The sequence below is a fragment of the Dunckerocampus dactyliophorus genome, chromosome 4, assembly GCF_027744805.1.
Source record: "Dunckerocampus dactyliophorus isolate RoL2022-P2 chromosome 4, RoL_Ddac_1.1, whole genome shotgun sequence".
NCBI lineage: Eukaryota > Metazoa > Chordata > Actinopteri > Syngnathiformes > Syngnathidae > Dunckerocampus > Dunckerocampus dactyliophorus.
Window position 1 is genome coordinate 32,932,458 of NC_072822.1, and position 16,117 is coordinate 32,948,574.

The 16,117-nt window shown below is 44.3% G+C and overlaps 1 protein-coding gene across 4 annotated transcripts in view; it reads right to left on the minus strand.

Annotated features, from left to right (window-relative positions):
• The window catches only part of LOC129180507 (gastrula zinc finger protein XlCGF57.1-like), a 42,587-nt gene that overhangs the window by 11,648 nt on the left and 14,822 nt on the right, over window positions 1-16,117 (minus strand). The window contains exons 1-2 of one of the 4 annotated variants that reach the window (XM_054775051.1): window positions 15,893-16,040; window positions 8,025-10,722 (exon numbers count right to left, since the gene is read on the minus strand). In XM_054775051.1, coding sequence (XP_054631026.1) covers window positions 8,931-10,451 — 1,521 coding nt within the window. In that variant the 5' untranslated portion in view covers window positions 10,452-10,722; window positions 15,893-16,040 and the 3' untranslated portion in view covers window positions 8,025-8,930. Of the gene's footprint in view, window positions 10,726-15,892; window positions 16,041-16,117 lie in introns of those variants that run through there. The other 3 variants (XM_054775050.1, XM_054775052.1, XM_054775056.1) reach the window with 3 other exon arrangements.

Consider the following 16,117-nt stretch of genomic DNA (forward strand, 5'->3'; position numbering starts at 1 on the left):
CTTCTTCAAAAGGGGGACCACCACCCCGGTCTGCCAATCCAGAGGTACTGCCCCCGATGTCCACGTGATGCTGCAGAGTCGTGTCAACCAAGACACGCCTACAGCATCCAGGGCCTAAGGAACTCCAAGCGGATCTTCCACCAAGGAGCTTTTTGACAACCTCAGCAACCTTAGCCCCAGATATAGGAGAGCCCAGCGTGGAGTCCCCAGGCTCTGCTTCCCCATAGGCAGACGTGTCGGTGGAATTGAGGAGGTCTTCGAAGTATTCTTTCCACCGATCCACAACATCCCGAGTGGAGGTCAGCAGCACTCCATCCCCACCATACACAGTGCTTCCCCCTCCTGAGACTCCGGATGGTGATCCAGAATGTCTTCGAAGCCGTCCGGGAGTCGTTCTCCATGACTTCTCCGAACTCCGCCCATGTCCCAGTTTTTTCCTCAGCCACTGCCAGAGCCGCAGACCACTTGGCCTGCCGATACCTGTCAGCTGCTTCCGGAGTCCCATGAGCCAAAAAAGGCTCGATAGGACTACTTCTTCAGCTTGACGGCATCCCTCACCACTGGTGTCCACCAACGGGTTCTGGGATTACCGCCAAGACAGGCACCGACCACCTTATGGCCACAGCTCCGATCAGATGTCTCGACAATGGAAGCATGGAACATGGCCCATTCAGAATCAATGTCCGCCACCTCCCTCGGAACATGGTCGAAGCTCTCCCGCAGGTAGGAGTTGAAACTCCTTCTGACAGCGGACAACCGTGAACAGGGGACTCTGCCAGTCATTCCCAGCAGACCCTCACAATACGTTTGGGCCTGCCTGCCATACTGCCCCACCATCAGAGCCATCTTTCCACCAGGTGGTGATCAGTGGACAGCTCCGCTCCTCTCTTCACCCGAGTGTCCAAAACATATGGTCGCAAGTTCGATGATACGACCAAAAAGTCAATCATCAAAGTGGTGGCCTAGGGTGTCCTGGTGCCAAGCGTACATGTGGACCACTCCGGTTCAAATCAGGGGGACCGTTCCTCCCAATCACGCCTCTCCAAGTCTCACAGTCGCTGCCAACGTGAGCGTTGAAGTCCCCCCAGCAGAACAAGGGAATCCCCTGAGGGAGCCCTCTGCAGTACTCCCTCTAGAGACTCCACAAAGGGTGGGTAATCTGAACTGCTGTTTGGCACATAAGCACAAACAACAGCCAGGACCCGTCCCCCCACTCGAAGGCGAAGGGAAGCTACCCTCTCGTTCACCGGGTTAAACTCCTACATACAGGCCCAACAAGAATTCCCACCCCTGCCCATCGCCTTTCACTGCTGGCAACGCCAGAGTGAAACAAAGTCCATCCCCACCTCTGTTGATCTCCGAGCACTCTGCCCAAACCTCCCCTTCACAGTACTCAGTTCATCATTACCCCCACAACTCAATCAGTGTCGGAGCCAGAAATTTTTCATTGGGGTGACCAAGGTGAGACCATTACTCACATATGGGTGGCAATAAATTGATACCTGAATTGTCAAGATGGCCAATGGGGTGGCCGGAGAGTGACCAGGGGTGGCCACGGCCATCTTGTAGCCCCGCCACTGCTTTTGGACTGTCCATTAGAGCAATTAATAGCTGAGCAGTGTACCGACGACATGTTTTCAATGTATAGTTTCTGGATTCTGCTCCACATCATGGTGGCCAAACCCACGCAGGACATAATACGCAAGTTGATGCCGATCGGCACTGCTGCTGTAGATCTGAACTCCTTGGTTTATATGCCCACTCATGCTGCTACAGAAAGCTTCCATTATTAACAGATTTATGTGCTGAATGACGCTTCGGAATTCAAGTCAACATAGTGAAAAAATTTGACCAGAACCAATAGAATCATTGAAAACTTACCTACCGCTCACAGTTCATCCGAGACGTGGTTTTCTTGACAGCTACTCCACACGCAAAGTTGTGTGCTGCAGTGAAATGCGTCCAAGCGGAAACGGCAGTTAGGCTGAACTAATGTTCTGCACAACAGAGCCGCGTTTGTCCAAATTGTCTCACAGCCGTGGGGGTGGCCACTGGGATGGTCACAGCCACCCTGCAACCCCGCAGCTCCGCCACTGCCCTCAATACTCTGGCCAACCCCCCATTGACTCTTCTTGCAAGATGGCGCCCTCCGTGGCAGACGTCTCTGTTTCACTCTCCTGTTTTTTTTCTATTTTTTGCTATTTTATTATTCATATTGGACATTCAACACACTCACACAGTACATTACAACAGAGAGACACTTTTGAACATCGTCAGGGTTCACCATGAACTTTCATTCGGCCTCTCAGACATTGGCTTTCTTCTGCGTCGGGAGGACGCAGCAGCCTGCGGGCCTGGTGAGCTGAATACCCGGCGAGCAAAGCATCCGAGGCGGAAACGAGGCAAGAGGGGCAGCCTGCATGCTAGGCTAAAAGCTAGAGCGACTAGGTCACCGCTACCAAGCCTGCTGCTAGCCAACGTCCGCTCTCTCGAAAACAAGATGGACGAGCTGAGAGCAAGGATTACAGCTCAACGTGAGATCAGAGAGTGCTGTGTCCTCTCCTTCACAGAAACCTGACTGACGGAGGATATACCGGACTCGGCGATCCAGTTGGAAACATTTGCCGCTTACCAGGGAGATCGGACTTTAGAGTCTGGTAAACACAAAGGTGGCGGCGTCTGTGTTTACATAAACAAACGGTGGTGCACAGATGTACAGACGATGGAAAAGCACTGCTCACCGGACATTGAGCTGCTTATGGTAAAATGCAGACCTTTTTATTTGCCTCATGAGTTTAGCGCTGTGTATTTAACTGCTGTTTACATTCCACCACGAGCTAGCACCGCTAACGCACTGGGCGTCCTACATGACGTCATCGACAAACACGAGACCAAACACCCAGACGCTGTATTTATTATATCTGGCAATTTCAACCACTGCAACCTCAGGACTGTTCTCCCCAAATATTACCAGCATGTAAGCTTTCCCACGAGGGAAAATAGCATCCTGTCTACAGTAACATGAAAGGTGCTTTGAAGGCTGTTCCAAGACCCCACTTTGGAAAGGCCGACCACATCTCCATATTCTTTTATCCAACATACAGACAACTCCTAAAGCAAGCTCCCCCAGTAAGTACAGCAGTTAAAGTGTGGAATGAAGAAAGTACTTCAGGACTGCTTTGGCTGCACAAACTGGGATGTGTTTAGAACTGCAGCGGGGAGGGAAGATTGTACTGTTGATTTGGATGAATATGCTTCCGCTGTTACTGGCTACATTGGCACATGTATAGAGACTGTTACCACCACCAAGTATTACAGAAAATACCCCAATCAAAAACCGTGGATGAACTGTGATGTAAGGGCTAAGCTACGTGCTCGTTCGTCTGCATTTGTCATGGGCACCACTGAGGACTACGAAAAGGCCAGATATGACCTGAGGAGATCCATAAGAGAGGCCAAAAGACAGTACAGACAGAAGCTGGAGGGCTACTATTCCACCTCAGACCCTCGGCGCATGTGGGCGGGGCTCCAGCACATCACAGAGTATCGACAGCGGAGTAGCGTAGCCACGTCCAGCCAAACCACACTTCCAGACGAGCTGAATAAGTTCTACGCCCGCTTTGACACCCAAACTCCTGATGAGCAGAGAGGGTGGCTGGACTTGGGTAGCACACAGGACTCACCTCTCATGGTGACATCAGCTCATGTGCGCAGGGTTCTGAACAAAACAAACCCACAAAAAGCAGCAGGCCCAGACAACATCTCAGGCCGTGCACTTTGGGTTTGCTCATCAGAGCTAGCTGATGTGCTTGCTGACAAATTTAATCTGTCGCTTGCACAAGCATCTGTACCGACTTGCTTTAAGTCCACCACCATAGTGCCCGTACCCAAGAAGAGCAACGTGACCTGCTTAAATGACTATCGCCCTATAGCACTCACTCCTATTGTAATGAAGTGCTTTGAAAGAATAGTCATGACCCACATCAAAAAGAGCATCCCGGCCACTGTGGACCCTCTACAGTTTGTATACCGCCAGAACCGGTCCACGGATGATGCAGTCAACACTGCCATCCACACAGCCCTTTCTCACCTACAGGGCCAGGACACATATGTCAGAATGCTATTTATAGACTATAGCTCTGCTTTTAATACAGTCAGCCCCCACAAACTCACAAATAAGCTCCTCACACTTGGCCTGTCACCCTCCCTGTGTAACTGGGTGTTTAACTTTCTAACAGGCAGGCCCCAGTCAGAGTCCACAATCGCACATCCAGCTCAAGAATTGTGAGCACTGGGACCCCACAGGGGTGTGTGCTGAGTCCGCTCCTCTACACGCTCTTCACCTACGATTGCGTGGCCTCCCAGAACAACACCAGCATCATTAAATTTGCAGATGACACTACAGTCATCGGCCTGATCACTGGTGGTGTTGAAACATCATACAGAAGAGAGGTGGTGGACCTCATAGCTTGGTGTCATGATAACAATCTCCATCTCAATACAGATAAGACTAAAGAGATGATCATCGACCCAAGAACAAGGGAAAAGGAGCCGCATAGACCCCTGTTCATTGATGAGACTGAGGTGGAGAGGGTGAAAACCTTCAAGTTCCTTGGCACACACATCAGCGAGGACCTCACCTGGTCTCACAACACCCAACAAATTATGAAGAAGTCCCAAAGGAGACTGTACTTCCTGAGAAGACTGCGGAAATTTGGCATGTCCACCAAAATCCTTAGTTGCTTCTACAGATGCACTATCGGAAGTGTCCTTACCGCCTCCATCACTGTTTGGTACAGTAACTGTACAACAGGTGATAGGAAGGCACTCCAGCGGGTGATCAAGACCTCACAGAACATTGTTGGGGCAGCCCTCCCCTCACTGCAAGACATTTATAAATAGAGTCCTACAAAGAACACACAACCTCATCAAGGACAGCACACATCCACAACACTCATTATTCACACTCCTTCCGTCAGGCAGACGCTACAGGAGTTTGAAGTCCAGGACCACAAGGCTGGCAAACAGCTTTTACCCACAGGCCATCAGGCTTCTCGACGAAGCACTCACACACGCCGCACGCAACACACGCACACACTCATAGCACTTTATTATTTATTTATTGATTGATTGATTTATTTGTATTAATGTCTCTTCTGTTGGTGTTGCTTAATTTATTGGTATTTATGTTTCTGATGTTCTTATTCATTTTCTTGTGTTTTTCTTTCTTTCTTTTTCTGGGAGAATGAACAGAACAAGAATTTCATTGCATAGCAGAACTACCTGTTTAACTGTGCACATGACAATAAAACTCTTGAATCTTGAAGACACACAGACCCCCTGGTTGTCCTTCTCACCTCTCGAGGTGGGGGTTCAACTGAGGAGGATAACGACCAGGAAGGCTGCAGGACTGGATGGCTTTAGCTCCAGGCTCCTCAGGTCCTGCTCGGACCAGCTGAGTGGGATTATTGGACATTTGTTCAATATGAGCCTGAAACTGGGGAGGGTGCCATACCTCTGGAAGACGTCCTGCGTGGTACCTGTAACAAAGACCACACACCCAAAGGGCCGTAGCTGCTACAGGCCGGTGGCTCTGACATCCCACCTCATGAAGGCCCTGGAGCGGCTGGTCCTTGCTCACCTGTGCCCCCTGGTGAGATCGTCCATGGATCCATTGCAGTTTGCGTACCAGCCTGACGACGCCCTAATTTTTCTCCTCCATCAAGCACTGTCCCACCTGGAGTCACCTGGAAGCTTTGTTCGGGTTCTCTTCCTGCACCTGAGCAGTGCTTTCAACAAAGACTAATATCCTGAGGGACAAGCTGGAACGTTCAAGGCTGGACCGTCACTTCACCTACTGGATTGTGGACTACCTCACCAGCTGCCGACAGTATGTGAGAACCCGGGAATGTGTGTCAGAGACTGTTATCTGCAGTTGAGGGGCCCCCCAGGGAACGGTACTGGCACGGCTCCTCTTCACCCTCTACACTGTTGACTTTTCCCACCTGTTACCCGCCTGCCACGTACAGAAGTTCTCTGACGACTCTGCCATTGTTGGACTCATCACAGATGGGGACGACCGTCGTCCAGACAATAAAGGCAGATCGAGCAGGAAGCGCAAGATCCGCCTCGAAGGACCAATTGTTAGAATGCATTGCTTTAGGTTCGTTATCCTTAATGCGTCCAAATAAGTCTTGAAAATGATAGCTCAGTTTTGACAGTTTAATGCACCAGGAAGAATGATACCAGGAAGAATGATACACAGCTGCGGGGTCTTTTTGCCTAGCTCAGCCCTCCCTCGTGCGCAGGTAGGGAAGGCCATCCTGCACGCCTTCTATGTGCGACATAGAGGTCTCAGCTAGTTGTTGCCGGTCACTTCTAAATATGCAAAAGCATTGTGATAATAGAAGAATATTGTCAGGCCACAAGCAAGAGATGGTTACAGCAATCAGACAGTCCGCTCTGGTCACACTAACATGTGCCAAGAGAGGCTTATAAGTAACTACATCTAATATTCCTAATCAAATATCATGACATTACCACGACCACATCACTACTATCAGGAGAACCAGAGTATAGGGCGAAGGAGCCACCTGCTCAGGCCCAGCAAAGTGCACTGTATTCGGACACATGCTCCAAGGAGCCAGCATGCCGCTACTGAGTTCTCTGGCAAACCTTTTGCACTTTTCAAACGCTGAGGCGCTGGCTTTTCAGGTGGCTGATAAGTTGGGGGGTTTATTGTCTATGTTTTTTTTTTCCCCTCATCACAGAGCTTTTGGTACAACTAGCACACAAAATGTCTTCCTTAGAAAGTGAATGTTTGTTTGCGAGTGAGCTCAGGGGAAGTTAGGACAGGCCGTTAACGCCACAGGCAGGAGGAAAAAGGAGCGCTTGATTTGCTCACCCGCACAGTACGGGTAATCTCACCTCATTGGAGCATTTTTCAAAAATTATCGGTTATCTGAGCTATTTTTAATGTTATCGGATTTGTCAGTATGACGTCATAATTCCCTCACATCGGCCCGATAATAATTGTGCACCCCCAGTTTAAATTCTATATTTGCTTGAGTTGATTAAGACTGAAGATGACTGAAAGATTTGAGCAAAAAAAAAGTAGAAAATATTTATCTGTTTGACTTTTAATAATACACCTCATCATTCACTACATTGTTTGAAGGACATATTTTTGGACGTTAGCGTAATTGGAGGGTAAAAATTTGACATTGTCTGGCCAACGTAAAGTGTGCTCTGCATGGCTCTCATATTTATATCAAAAAACAAGTCATGTTGACATGGAGGCAACAGGCGGGTATTTACTTGAGGGAACGTGGCACGTGAAACGTCACCTCTCTGTTGGGGAAGGAGCCTGCGTCACATCAGTCCTTGCATGACTACTCAGCCCGTTAGTCTTCTTATATTACAATATTTTGTGGCGCAAACCTAGTGGTCACAAGGAGGTACAGCATTTTATAATTCAGAGCAGTAAAATATGAGAACAGTATAGACATATTTCGAAGATGAAAAAGACAGTTAAATATATGAATGACCTGGATACATAGTAAAGATCATATTACCATAACAACAAGGATATCATCATTGCAAGGGCCTGCTCAACAAACGACTGAAAATAGGAACCCATGTATCGACATTCAATGACACTCACAGTACAACACGAAAGACGGCAGGACAGGAAGACCTGGAAGTGGATCCGGACAAGGAAGGAAAAAAAGGGAAACTTTTTTTTTAACAAAAAAAAATTATAATAATAATTCTAACTGTTTTTAGTGTATGGAAGAATAAATAAGAGTACATTTAAAAATAAAGAATAAAATAAATAGTGAATCAGTGCATGTTGAATATAGGAAGTGAACATATGTACTAGTGATTGATGTGATACGGATCGAAAGTAGCATTAAATAAGCTCTTCTTCTTCCTACTCCTTTTCAGACGTGTGGAATTGTGAATTGTAACATGAAGCATTCAATGGAAACTGTACGCAGGCTTAAAATAAACCAAACCATTACTATATTTTATTTCAAAGCTCATGACATTCCAATTACTATGTTAAATACTCTTGAAAAATTAAAAGTTATATCTTATGATACGGTGTACTCACATTATTATGCCATAAATCATCACTGCGTTCATGAAAAACGGTGTTAAAATAATGTTGACAAAATTATTTTTAATCGGCAATAACGTGCAGGACAATTATACTCCAGCAAAATGTGTTATCGTGACAGGCCTAATCACGTTCTTTGATTACAATTCCAGTGTTCAAACTTGTAAAAATCCATAGAATTCAGCCAACAAATATTTCCCGCCACAATTGGTCAAGACTGTTGCTTCCTTCAATAACGCCCCCAAACAATCAAGCAATGTACACAGAGTGCCCTCTACTGACCAAACCAAGTAGTGAAAACTAAAACAAAGCAGACGTGATACAATTTAGGCCGGGACAGATACACTGGAAAATAATACTTTGTATTCCATTCAATGTCCAGAAGAAAATACAACATCAGACAATCCATGCAATATCCAGTCTGTCCAGAGCCAGTGTCGCTGATATTGATGCAGATATTGGACTTTTTAAATTGCATTGTTGAATAAAATTGAATCATTTTAGGCCAACTTGCCTTTAACTTCTTTATCATGATAATAATGAGACTAAAATGCACCACAATGAGTGAATCATAAGAACTTAAGTAAGTAATAGGACTCAAATCACTACACCAAATCTGGAAGTAATCAAACTTCATCAGTTACAGCCTTTAGTGAAACACCTTTAACTATAAATGAAACAGTCACAGCAGTCATCATGTCTTTCTTTTGCATATGAATAAAAACAAGATATATTTATTGAACAAAGACACGTACAAAGAATATTACAACACAGTGGCAACACAGTGACTGCATGGAAGTCAGGTGAGTCAAACAGTAGAGGACCAGTGACTCTGCATGTGTCTTTTCAAAGTGGACTTCCAAGAAAATGTGTCACCACAATTTGAGCAAGTAAAAGGTTTTTCTCTTGTGTGCGTTCTCATGTGTGAGTTCACGTCTGACTTTCGAGTAAAGCATTTACCACAGTCTGAGCAAGTAAAAGGTTTTTCACCTGTGTGTGTTCTCATGTGTGATTGCATCGCTGACTTCTGAGTGAAGCCTTTACCGCAGCCTGAGCAAGTAAAAGGTTTTTCTCCTGTGTGTGTTCTCATGTGTATATGCATTTCCAACTTTCGAGAGAAGCGTTTCCCACAGTCTGAGCAACTAAAAGGTTTTTCTTCTGTGTGTGTTCTCATATGTCTTTGCATGTTTGTCTTTTGAGTGAAGCGTCTACCACAGTCTGAGCAACTAAAAGGTTTTTCTCCTATGTGTGTTCTCATGTGTGATTGCATGTGTGACTTTTGAGCAAAGCATTTACCACAGTCTGAGCAAGTAAAAGGTTTTTCTCCTGTATGCGTTCTCATGTGTATATGCATGTCTAACTTCTGAGTGAAGCGTTTGCCACACTCTAAGCAACTAAACGGTTTTTCTCCTAGGTGCGTTCTTATGTGTCTTTGCATGTTTGTCTTTCGAGTGAAGCGTTGACCACAGTCTGAGCAACTAAAAGGTTTTTCTCCTGTGTGCGTTCTCATGTGTGACTGCATGCTTGTCTTTCCAGTGAAGCGTTTACCACAGTCTGAACAATTAAACGGTTTTTCTCCTGTGTGCGTTCTCATGTGTGACTGCATATTTGTCTTTCCAGTGAAGCGTTTACCACAGTCTGAGCAACTAAAAGGTTTTTCTCCTGTGTGCGTTCTCATGTGTCGAATCAAATGACTCTTACCAGAAAATCTTTTATCACAAACTGAGCAGTTAAAACGTTTACTGGTCTTTTTAGAGCTTTCAGAGTGTTTGTTGTCAGTGTGAGTTGTCATATCACCTTCACAGTCTGTATCGCTGCTCAGCAATTCTTGATTGTAGTCGCTGTCTTCTTCAGTTGAGAGTGACGTGTCGTCACTATCTGACAGTGGAGCTATCAGGTTGTCTGCTTGTGATCCTCCACAGTGGTCTCCATCAGCTTCTGTTGTCATGTGTTGCAGTGAGCTGCTGCACGAAGGCTCCGCCTCTCTCATCTCCTCACTTGGACTATGATGAAGCTGTGGCGACTCAGATGGTTTGTCTTCATGATCGTCTGTCTTCACAGAGACACCAGTCAGTGGCAACCTGATGAGATCAGCCTCCTCTGGCCCAAGAAGATGCTCTCCCTCCTGAGTGATCGAGAGTTCTTCCTCTTCCTCTTTAACATAGAGGGGCTGTGGCTCCGCCTCTTCCTCTTTAATGTGGGTGGGCTGTGGCAACTCCTCTTCCTCTTTAACATAGGGGGGCTGTGGCTCCGCTTCTTCCTCTTTAATGTCACCCACATTAAGGAGGAGGAGCCACAGCCCACTTGGCTGTGGCTCTGCCTCTCTCATCTCCTCACTCGGACTATGATGAAGTTGTGAGGACTTAGTTGGTTTGTCTTCAGGGTCTTCCGTCACCACAGAGACACCGTTCAGTGGCAACCTGGTGAGATCAGCCTCCACTGGTCCTAGGAGAGGCTCTCTCCCTTGAGTAATCAGGAGTTCTTCCTCCTCCTCTTCCTCTTCCTCTTTAATGTGGGTGGGTTGTGGCTCCTCCTCCTCCTCTTTAATTGTCTGTAGCTCCGCCTGCTCCAAAATGGAGCTCCTCTTGATGACCAATCAGCTGCTGGATGTTTACAGAACACAAACAGGAATTATTGTGGAAAAAAAAAATTACTATAATTTAATGAAAGTCAGGACAATGACAGGACGGTGTTATATTTTTATTTGTACGTATTAACGGCTCCAAATGAACTTAAAATTTTATTCAAGCTATCCATCGTTTTTCCTTGTATTTCTGCTTATTTAGACCACACATAATTATGACGTTGTTGCGATGTTCGGAGTGTCCCTGAATGCATCTAGTGAAGGAGACGAGGTCTTTCCATTCCTTTTTTGTTTTTTAGGCCCTTTTCCCGCAGATGCCGTCTGATGGTTATTGCGCTGCAGTCGACACCAGTAAGGCCTTAATGTGGGTGGAAGACCGCCCTGTGTCTTGATGGACAGCCAATCGGATCCGCCGGCCCAGCGCAGGTGTAATTTTTTTAGGTCTACCACTTGACTTTGTTGTTCCATAATGCTCAGGATCTTTCAAAAAATGCAGAATGACTGATTTACTGCACCCAACCTCAGCAGCAATGGCACGCTGCGAGAGGCCTTGCTTATGCAGCTCCACAATCCGATCACGTTCAAAAAGAGAAAGCTTCTTAGCTTTACCATCAGGAGGGCATGACAGTGGGAATGCCTGACAGAAAATGACAATTTTGAGCAAATTTATAGCCTGTGGTCTTAAACTTTGTTCAGGTGATAAACAACCTATTTCAGTTTTTTTTTTGTTTAAATTACAAGTTGCAAAAGTTTTTTGTCCCACTGCTCCTTCTCGTTTCTGCATATTGTAGCTCTACTTAAAACCTCATTAAGATCCAAATGTGCAAAATGCTAATTCTAGCAATTTTTCAACTGGTCTTAAGATTTTGATCACGAGTGTATGTGATGTAGGAATTGCACTGCTGTTGATGTGTTCAGGTATTTTTAATTATATGGGTTAACGTCTGTAGCTTTTTATACAAGACTCCGCTCAATTTAATTATATTGTCATATCCTGATACATCCCAAAAATATCGTGATACATGCTAAGGTCCAAATCGCACACCCCTAGTGATTACGGATGTCTGATAATATCAGCTGTCTATAAGTAATCTGAATTCGCTAAATGTACTACAAAACAGATCAGTTAGGATAATCCATAACGCCGCGTATAGAGAACATACAAATCCTCTATTTCTAAAACCACAAATATTAGTAAACAGCTAAAATTATGCATAAAGCAAACAATAACCTGCTCCCCAAAAATGTCATACAATACTTTTCAACAAGAGAGGCCAAATATGATGCCAGGGAAAAACTAAACTTAAAACACTTAGCGTAGATGCGAGAACAACGCTAAAAACCCACAGCATTTCAGCATGTGGAATCCAATTATGGAACGGATTGAGTAAGGAACTCAAACAAAGCACCAAGATGAGGGAATTCAAGAAACAATACAAGCAGTTGATGTTTGCAAAATACAAGGAAGAAGAGTTTTGAACCACTGTGTCCAAAATGCTATGTCTCATCACTACACTCCTCATTACTCTTCATTCTTGCTCCATTGTAACTTGTATGCATGTTAAAATAAAATTAAACCATTAACATTACCATTACAGTTGAATAGGAGTGTTTTCAGCTTGGATTTGAACAATGCCAAAGTTGAGACTTGTCGCATATGTTCTAGAAGACTATTCCACATTTTTGCAGCATAAAACTGAAAGGCAGCCTCACTGTGTTTAGTCCTGACTCTGGGCACCTGCAGGAGACCACTCCCTGAGCCTCTCAGAGCTTCCAGCACCAGCAAAGCAAAGAACACAACAAATTTGTGGCAACACCTAAGAGTAAATCACAAAGAGGCATGTTCTTATGTTCATAGTGTTTTCATTTAGTAGTCTTCTGCTTCTTTGTGTTGAATCCTATTTCTGGGTACCCTTGTATCTTCAGTTGATCCATGATTGATCCATTTTAATGCCTGGTACAACTAAAGGTACATTTGTTTGGACAAATATAATGACGATAACAAATCTAGCTCATTAACGTTTCATTTAAGAGCTGATATCGAGCAACTTCCATGGTTATCTTGATCAATTAAGTTCTTATATGAATAGCTATAGCGATGTACTGCCAAAAAATGTAACTCTTATGAGCTATTTTTGTTATCTTTGAAGATAAGCGGTGTAGAAAATGATTGGATTCTTAGATTTGTCCAAAGGTACCTTTAGTTGTATCAGGCATTAAAATGAACAAGAAAATGAAGAAACAAGGGTGGTCTCATTTCTCTCTTGTTTAAACACTCAAAGTTCAAACCTTCGTGTGACTTTTAATGATCCACCTACTAGGTTGGACACAATAAATTATTAAGTGACTCACACGTATCTCACTGCTCTGATCGTGCCGTTGGGCTGTACTGTAGCGTTTCTATATCCTTGTTAAAACATGTTGTTCCTGTCATATTTTCCTCCACTTCGTCCTTGAAACGAAGATTCATTTATTCCATAATGGGTCCCGACAGCTGAAACTTCTACCTTCCTTCAGCATCTCCAGTAGTCCAACTTTTTGTGCGATGGTTATCATCCTCCACTGTTTTTTGGGTGTGACCGCAGGTGCCTTTGATGGTGCAGAATGTTTCGTCGACATTGTGGATGTAAGACTTGCAAACATACAGCACTTCAGAGTCACACTGCTAGCGATCGAACATTTATGTAAATTTGGTAAGCTGAACACATTCTGTACTGCACAGGAAGGCATGGAGACCCTTAGCCAATCAGAATGCAGAACACAATGCATGGGTTCTCTCTTTGCCAATCAGGAGGCAGAACACAATGCACGTTCATACAGTGAAAAAAAAAAAAAAAAAAAGCGAGTCCGCGAAATGTGAACCGCGATGTAGCGAGGGAACACTGTATCGGATATCAGCATTTTTTAGCCCCCAATGTCGGTATCGGCCCAAAAATCCCTTATTGGTCAGGTTCTACTTGGAACAGTGACACCCAATCAGGGAGGCAAGCTGAAAATATTAACTTCAAATATCAACATTAGCCATTCAACTGTGTGGATGTATTTTCTGTAAGGATGTACACTCGGTCCCCAACTTACGAACACCCGACTAGCGAACATTCGTGGATACGAACACAAGCCGACTGGTCTATATTTTATTTTATTTTGCCTTGTAGTCGCTCAATCAGTATTTATACTGCCACTGTACATGCTAGACCAGTAGAGGGCACTGTGACACTGCTAATGGGACCAACAGAGGAAGCGTTAGACTGGGGAGATAAAGCTAAATGGAAAGCTAAATTGTACAACCCGGACAGAGCGTGTGATTAAAGTTTATGAAGTTAGTAGGCCTGCTTAATTCTACACCACCCACAGAACACTACCTCTTTTAGAAGAGTCTAACCACCACGACCATTTGTCCTTTTTTTCAATAACTCCTCCTCCGCCACCACGACGTATGCTCGACCACTCCTCTTCAAAGGTAAATAACATTTATCATTACGTATTATTATATCACTTTTATTATTGTTTTTTTCATTAATTATCCTGGTTTAATATTACTACTGCATCCAAACTCATATTTACATACATACACATATACTGTATATGTATACACGTACATGTAGTACCTATATCATTGGTAATACTACCTTTTCCCCTACTTAAGAACAATTCGACATAAGAACGGTCGTCTGGAACCAATTGTGTTCGTAAGTTGGGGACCTAGTGTATATTGGCATAAAAATTCATAAAATCAGTCAATATCGGTATCAGGATTTTTCCCTATCATGAAAGCCGATAATAAACATAATGCGATGGGCTCCTGTATTTTCCGGGACGCAAAAGATGACCTCATTAAACCGCCTCTCAAATGTGTAAACAAACATGGGTGGCTAGTAGCAAACTAGCTTGCTCCTTCCATCCATCCATTTTCTAGATATGCCGCCTATCCTTACTAGTAGGAATGTTACAATTCCCGCAAGTAAGCGACGGTAAAATATGACACTGTGTGTGCGCACTTGATTAGGAGAGTCCATGGGGACGCTTTTTCATATGATATCGGGTGTATTTTCATTTGTTTACATGTTTCTTAAGTAGATTACTTCTTCCTCTTCAATTTTGAATCGGATTTATACTGTGCTGTAGCACACGGACTCATACGAGTGCCGTGGCCACCCCTGATCACTCTCCAGCCACCCCACTGGCCATCTTGACATTTCAGGTATCAACTTATTGCCACCTCTAAGTGAGTAATGGTCTCACCTTTGCCACCCCAATGAAATTTCTGGCTCCACCATTGCTGCTGCACTAAGAGTGCTCGGCTGACATAAGAATTATGACACTTGATTTTCTTCCCTGGACTTTTTGATGAAATCAGCTACTCTGTTGACTTTTCAAACAAATGTCACAGTCTAAGCCTAATCATAAGTATTTCTCAGATGTTGTTTCAGCCATGTTGGGAAGCTAATTTCTGATGCTGTATCCATTAGCTTCACAACAGATATGTGATGTTAAACATATCTGTATCGGTAACGGAAATTTAAAAAGACAATATCGACATATCGGTTATCAGCAAAAAAGCCAATATCGGACATCGTTAATTTTCTGTATGATTTTTTTTTTTAAATCTGAGTTTTAAAAAAACTGTTGAATTTGCACATGTTCTGATTTCCTGACGGTGTAGTTTAGCCTCACATTTTCCCAAACTAACTGCTGTAGTATAACCAGGAGGAGGCCATTTATGTGTGAAGTGAGTTTTGTGGCACTACACGTCACAGAAGTGAAATAATGAATGAATGAATGATCGTTTGTTGTTTCTTTTCGATATAGACATTTGTAGACGGTCCCAGCGCTCCTGTGTCGATGCCGGCTGCTCATAGAGATCAATATATTGTACATTAATCAACCTCTTGCTCACATTCACTTAGTTATATCATCACAGCTATGACATTGAACGAAGCCTAAAATGGCGGCTAACGTTTTCATCGCGTTGGCTACGGACGCTTTTTAACTGGGCAAAATCACTCTCATTCTCAAACATTTAGCAAAATCAAACATTTCTGCACTTCATGTATATATGTATGTATATTCACACACACCATTCTCGGAAGGGCAAAATATAAACTGCATCACAACGTTTTGTGTTTCGCAGCTCTCTGCACGCGCACACAGTTCAAACAAAGTTCCATATAATAATCAAAACTCACCAACACTCAATTCTTGCTAACAAAGAGGTGATCCTAGGGGATCATCGACCAGGTAAGTATCGTTTTCGGGATCCGTTAATCACTTTTCATTCCACTTCCTCTCGCAGGTACTCTGCGCTCTCAGGTTATCGACTGCACTGCTAACGCTACAACGCATAATCTGCGCATGTGCAGAACGCGTCTGCATCCGGTCGAACTATTTTTCGGCAGTCACGTGTTGTGGGC